Below are 6,027 nucleotides of genomic sequence, written 5' to 3'. Positions count from 1 at the left end.
TCTGCTTTCTCTCTGGCCATTCTCTCATGCTTTTCCTCCAACTGTTCTATTTGCTCTTTCAGAACCCTTTCATGCTCTGCCTTTAATTGTTGAATCATTTTCTGCTGCTTCTCCTCTTTTCTCTTCTCTTCTTCATCTCCCTCTTCTCTTCCTATTCTCTCTTCTCTGACTCTATCCTCTTGTCTTATCTCTTCGCTATCTCCCTCTTCTTCTACTCTATCCTCTCCTTTTTTCCATTTTCCCATTCTATCCTCTTCTTCTCTTTCCTCCATCTCCCTCTTCTCCTCTTTTCTCTTGTCTTCTTCATCTCCAGTTTGCTCTTCTCCTGTTTTCTCCTCTCCCACTCTATCCTCTTCTCCTCTTTTCTCCATCTCCCTCTTCTCCTCTTTTCTCTTCTCTTCTTCATCTCCATCTTGCTCTTCTCCTGTTTTCTCCTCTCCCACTCTATCCTCTTCTCCTCTTTTCTCCATCTCCCTCTTCTCCTCTTTTCTCTTTTCTCCATCTCCCTCTTCTCCTTTTTTCCTGTCCTTATTTCTTGCCATATCCATCATCATTTTCTTAGTATTCTGCTCACTCCTGTTTCTTCTCTCTTCCTCCATTTCATCCTGGAATATCTCTGTAATTTTTTTCATCTTTTCTTCATATTCTGCTCGAAGTTTCTTCTCCAGTTCTTCTTTCTCTTTGCGTATTTGCTCCTCTTTCTCTCTCAGGATGCGTTGTTTCTCGTCTTTGATTGCCCTTTCTGCCTTTTGGAACATTTCATTGGTGTAGTGACTTCCTCCGTTCTTCTGGACTATGGATCTGATCTTCTTAAGCAGCTCGGTGACCTGCGAGTGATTCTCCAGACCATTATTGAACACATGGTACTCACCATCGCACCTGGACACAAGTCCCTGCAGGTCTGGACTGTCCTTCATAAACTCCTCTATAGTGGTGTCTTTAAGAAGGTCGCCATGAGTAAAGAGAACCATGCAGTATTTGTCTGCATCCTGACCAAATATTTCTTGGATCTTCTGCACTGACTGCTGTTCTTCTTCTGTGAATCTGTCCAGCATGACGACAACCAGGAAGACATGGGGTCCAGGTGAAGAATAGCAGATGCACTGCTTTATGTCTTTATGTGTTTTATCCTGGGCCCACCTGGTGTCAAAGAGACCTGGGGTGTCAATAACAACAACCGTTTGTCCATCCACTTCAGCCTTGGCCTTAGAGCACTCATCAGTTATAGATGTGGCGCTGAACTTTGATTCAAAGCATTTACGCCCAAGAATGCTGTTTCCTGTGGCACTCTTCCCGATCCCAGTCTTCCCCACCATCACAATCCTCATCTCTTCATCATTTCGTAGAATAGCTTCTGCTTGAAAGGATTAAGAATATAAAATTAGAAGTTACCCTTTAATCTTTTGTAATTTTTATCAAATAGCCATCAGGGTTGATGGAGACTTTCTCCCCCAGAATACAAACTTCTTCGGTCACGCAGCAATTACAAAAGGAGGAAGTTATGGGTTTATTGTTAGGCAGGGCCCTGTATTGGGTGCAGTATGTAAACGACCAGTATTACTACTTGGTTGATAGTGTTGGGCTTTTCCAACACCTTTTTTCAATTCAAAAGAAGTGCCCAACAATAATTAGATGTGCACACTCATACTACTAATAAAACAAGTTAAATATCTAACTGCCATTTTTTTATATTAGTAATATGTAACTCTTATTAGACCTTCTGCTTGAGCAGCACTGGTTAAAGCCTGAAAATATTGTAAACTAATGACATAACTAATTGCACTGGTCGGACAGCTGTTTCAGACCGATACCTCCGGTTCAGGCTGGTCCTCTTCCTCATCACGGGCTTTTTTTGTCGCGGAAAATACTCTTCAATACTCATCTGGATTAAAGCATCAAACATTCAGTGTAACAGTAAAGATAGTACATAACGTTATGTATAATAAGTTTGTGATTCACAGCTGCTAAATCTCCATACAGTGTTTTGACCTCGACAACCTAATCGCAGTTTACCACAAACTTGCTAAAGAAGACTTTCTAAAGAAGGCTTAATCCCTTGTTTGCTAAGGGTCGGATCGAGACTCAAACATTAACACACTGACATCTTTGTATTCAGAACATGAAATATTTTTATAGCGCTTTTAAATGTGATTGTGTAAAGGTGTTCAAAGATACCAACCTGTTGTGAACTTGTGAATTTTGCCGTTTTTTCTTGTTGTCATGGAGACAGACGCTGTGTGTGTATGTGTGTGTGTGTGTGTGTGTGTGGGTGTGTGTGTGGGTGTGTGTCTGTGTGTGTGTGTGTGTGTGTGAGAGTGTGTGTGTGTGTGTGTGTGTGAGAGTGTGTGTGTGTGTGTGTGTGTGTGATAGTGAGACATGCATGAGGGACGGAGGGAGAGCAGGGAAATTAAATGTAGCTGAACCAATATGCTGAATGTTTTAAGTAGCATTAACAAAAAAGAATGACAAAATGCAACATGTGGCGGCCGGTGTTGAATCTGTGGCACACCGCCAAAAATTAGTCTATGTATGTGTGGGAAACACAGCAACCAGCACCTTTTATAGCAGGCCAACCTTAAAGCAACACCAAAGCAATTTTCCTCTTCGGTCACCCTATAGGTTGGAAGCAGTATTGTCCATTATGACTACCATAACCATTATTCTTATGGCTTCTTTGAAACAAATTGTATTACGTTTACTGAGTATAACTCTTCTCAAACCGCTGGAAATCTCTTAGTGATTCTTTGCAAAAAAATAATTACAGAGGTTTTTCTCACCTTTTTGTCTGGCCACGGTTTGATTTTTTTTATCCAGGTTGTTCTGTTCCTTCTTCAACTCTTCCCCCCCCCCTCCCCTTATTTCTTTCTCCGTCTGTATTTTTTCTTCTCTCTTACGCTCTTTCCCTTCATTTTCCTTTTTCCCACCCTCTGTCCCCTCCTTGCTTCTATTCAACTCTGTTGTTCTCGCCATCTCTCTTTTCCTTTGTTCTTCCTCAATTTCAGCCTGGAATTTCTCCATCATGTTCTTGATCTTTTCTTCATATTCTGCTTGTAGTTTCTTCTTCACTTCTTCTTTCTCTTTGCGTATTTGTTCCTCTTTCTCTCTCAGGATGCGTTGTTTCTCCTCTTCGATTGCCCTTTCTGCCTTTTGGAACATTTCATTGGTGTAGTGACTTCCTCCGTTCTTCTGGACTATGGATCTGATCTTCTTAAGCAGCTCGGTGACCTGAGAGCGATTCTCCAGCTCATTATTAAAGACATGATACTGACCATTGCACCTGGACACAAGTCCCTGCAGGTCTGGGCTGTCCTCCATAAACTCCTCTAGAGTCATCTCTTTAAGACGGTCGCCATGAGTAAAGAGAACCATGCTATATTTGTCTGCATCCTGGCCAAATATTTCTTGGATCTTCTCCACTGACTGCTTTTCTTCTTCTGTGAATCTGCCCAGCATGACAACAACCAGGAAGACATGTGGTCCAGGTGAAGAATAGCAGATGCACTGCTTTATATCTTTATGTGTTTTATCCTGGGCCCACCTGGTGTCAAAGAGACCTGGGGTGTCAATAACAACAACCGTTTGTCCATCCACTTCAGCCTTGGCCTTAAAGCACTCATCAGTCATAGATGTGGGACTGAACTTTGATTCAAAGCATTTACGCCCAAGAATGGTGTTTCCTGTGGCACTCTTCCCGATCCCAGTCTTCCCCACCATCACAATCCTCAGCTCCTCATCATTTCGTAGAATAGCTTCTGTTTGAAAGGATTAAGAATACTAAATAAGAATTTGATATGATTTTGTGTCAACAAAATAGTGGCAAATAGGCATCTTTGACATTGTTAAGGAAGAAAATGCACTTCCGGATTCTGTGAGAAAGAGACAACTTTGCACAGTTTTATATACAATTTTTTAATATGTTTTTTAAATTTCTGGATGCATTTGCACAAAGCTTTTTTTTGTTATAAGTCCTACGAGTGATTGCAATACTATTGAATAACATTTAAATCAAACATAAAGGTTCTAGGGTGTTGAATGAACCCTTAAAGATGAACTGAACTGATAAACTAAATTTTTATAACTTTTTTTTAAGCAACATAAAAATTGCGTTTGTTAGTATTGGAATGCTGACAATATCAATAACCTCACTGGCATGGTAGGACCTGCGAAGGTAGAGGTGATATTCAAAAAAATTGGCATATGGTGCAGAAGTTCATTCATTTCAGTAATTCAAATTAAAAGGTGAAACTAATATATCAGATTGACTCATTACATACAAAGTGAGATATTTCAAGCCTTTAATTGATATAATTTTGATGATTATGGCGTACAGCTTATGAAAATTAGCATGTTACATAAAATCAATAAAAAAAGGATTTTAAATACACAAATGTCAGTCCTCTGAAAAGTACAATCATGCATATGTACTCAGTACTTTTGTGTGGCCCCTTTTGCATGAATTACTGCCTCAATGCGGCGCGGCATGGATGCTATCAGCCTGGGGCCCTGCTGAGGGGTTATGGAAGACCAGGATGCTATCAGCCAAGGGATGCTTCCGTCAGCAAACGAGCTTTATGGAGATGCTGACTTCATTTTACAGTAGGACTTGGCACCTGTCCACACGGCCAAAAGTAACAAAACCTGGTTCAATGATCATGGGATTACTGTGCTTGATTGGCCCGCAAACTCTCTTGACCCGAACCCCATAGAGAATCTAGGGGGCAATGGCAGTAATTCATGCAAAAGGGGCCCCACAAAAGTACTGGGTACAAATGCATGATTGTACTTTTCAGAGGACTGACATTTGTGTATTTAAAATCCTTTTTTTATTGATTTTATGTAACATGCTAATTTTCTGAGATTTTGAATTTGGGGTTTTCATAAGCTGTACGCCATAATCATCAAAATGATATCAATTAAAGGCTTGAAATATCTCACTTTGCGTGTAGTGAGGTCATATAAAGTATTAGTTTACCTTTTTAGTTGAATTACTGAAATGAATGAACTTTTGCGCCATATGATAATTTTTTGAGTAAAAAAAGAAAGAATATGTATAATTAATGAATTAAGAGTGCAATAACAAGAACAAATATTACATTACAGTTGTGTGTACTGTTTTCGGCTAATAGGGGGGTGACATGACGGCGGCGGCGCAATCGTCATCTGGCGTGACACGGAGCAAATAAAAACAAAATCTAATTTATTTTTGTTAAAATATCAAAAACAAAGCAGGAATTATCTTCACAAAACAACAACAGTAGACTGGAATGCTCTCCCTTGGTGAAATTCCCAATTGTACAGAAGAAGAAGTGCGCGATTTGAGACAACACTCCTCTGTCAAATTTTACGCACTATGCAAAACAGTACGTAGTGCTCGAAGTGTACTGTCTGGAAGTACACTAACGTAAGTGTGCGATTTGAGACACAGCCCAAGTCTTTGATAATGTTTAAAAGTATCTGTGTTCCTCCCTCTTAACGGGTCTTCGTCCCTGCAAACTGTCGGCTGGTTGGTTTGTGTTCAGTAACCATAGCAACGCGCAGAGCTGACGGTAAGCCGTAATCAGGCGAGAGGCCGTAAACTGCAGTAAAGACCCTGAATGAGACTTATATTCTTAATGTGCCAAGCAAAAAGAGGAGACATGAAACTGCAACAGATGTCACAAGATCCAGTTTTAGTGAAGCTTCTGAACCACCAACATCCAAGAAGAAGAGGAAGAAATCTTGGCTCTATGTGATATTGGCTGATCTTGGATTGTAAATGATTTAGGGAGGCACAGGCTTCATGTAGCATGTTTGTCATGAATACAGATGAAAAACGTACTCAACACAATTTTGTATCAAAGAACCATATAAACATGAATATAGTAGTGTCATGACTTACCATAGCTGGAATGTTTGCTTGCCATGTTTAAGAGTAGAGAGTTGATTCTGCAGCTGAAGTTAAAGTCTTTTTGGTGCTGCACCTCTTTATATGGCTTCATGCATTAAAACACAAGTCAGAGAAGGAAAGATACACCTGCATGTGTAAGA

The 6,027-nt window shown here is 40.2% G+C and overlaps 1 protein-coding gene across 4 annotated transcripts in view; it reads right to left on the bottom strand.

Moving 5' to 3' along the window:
- Positions 1–6,027, bottom strand: part of LOC117939896 (GTPase IMAP family member 8-like) — an 8,974-nt gene that overhangs the window by 1,333 nt on the left and 1,614 nt on the right. Inside the window, exons 1-4 of one of the 4 annotated variants that reach the window (XM_034865311.1) lie at positions 5,879–5,990; positions 2,778–3,752; positions 1,100–1,354; positions 67–964 (exon numbers count right to left, since the gene is read on the bottom strand). In XM_034865311.1, coding sequence (XP_034721202.1) covers positions 67–964; positions 1,100–1,354; positions 2,778–3,752; positions 5,879–5,978 — 2,228 coding nt within the window. In that variant the 5' untranslated portion in view covers positions 5,979–5,990. Of the gene's footprint in view, positions 1–66; positions 1,355–2,777; positions 3,753–5,878; positions 5,991–6,027 lie in introns of those variants that run through there. The other 3 variants (XM_034865310.1, XM_034865307.1, XM_034865308.1) reach the window with 3 other exon arrangements.

This window comes from Etheostoma cragini, unplaced genomic scaffold, assembly GCF_013103735.1.
Source record: "Etheostoma cragini isolate CJK2018 unplaced genomic scaffold, CSU_Ecrag_1.0 ScbMSFa_1395, whole genome shotgun sequence".
Taxonomy (NCBI): domain Eukaryota; kingdom Metazoa; phylum Chordata; class Actinopteri; order Perciformes; family Percidae; genus Etheostoma; species Etheostoma cragini.
Note: the sequence above shows the minus strand (reverse complement) of the source record. Positions and strands in the feature narration are given on the sequence as shown.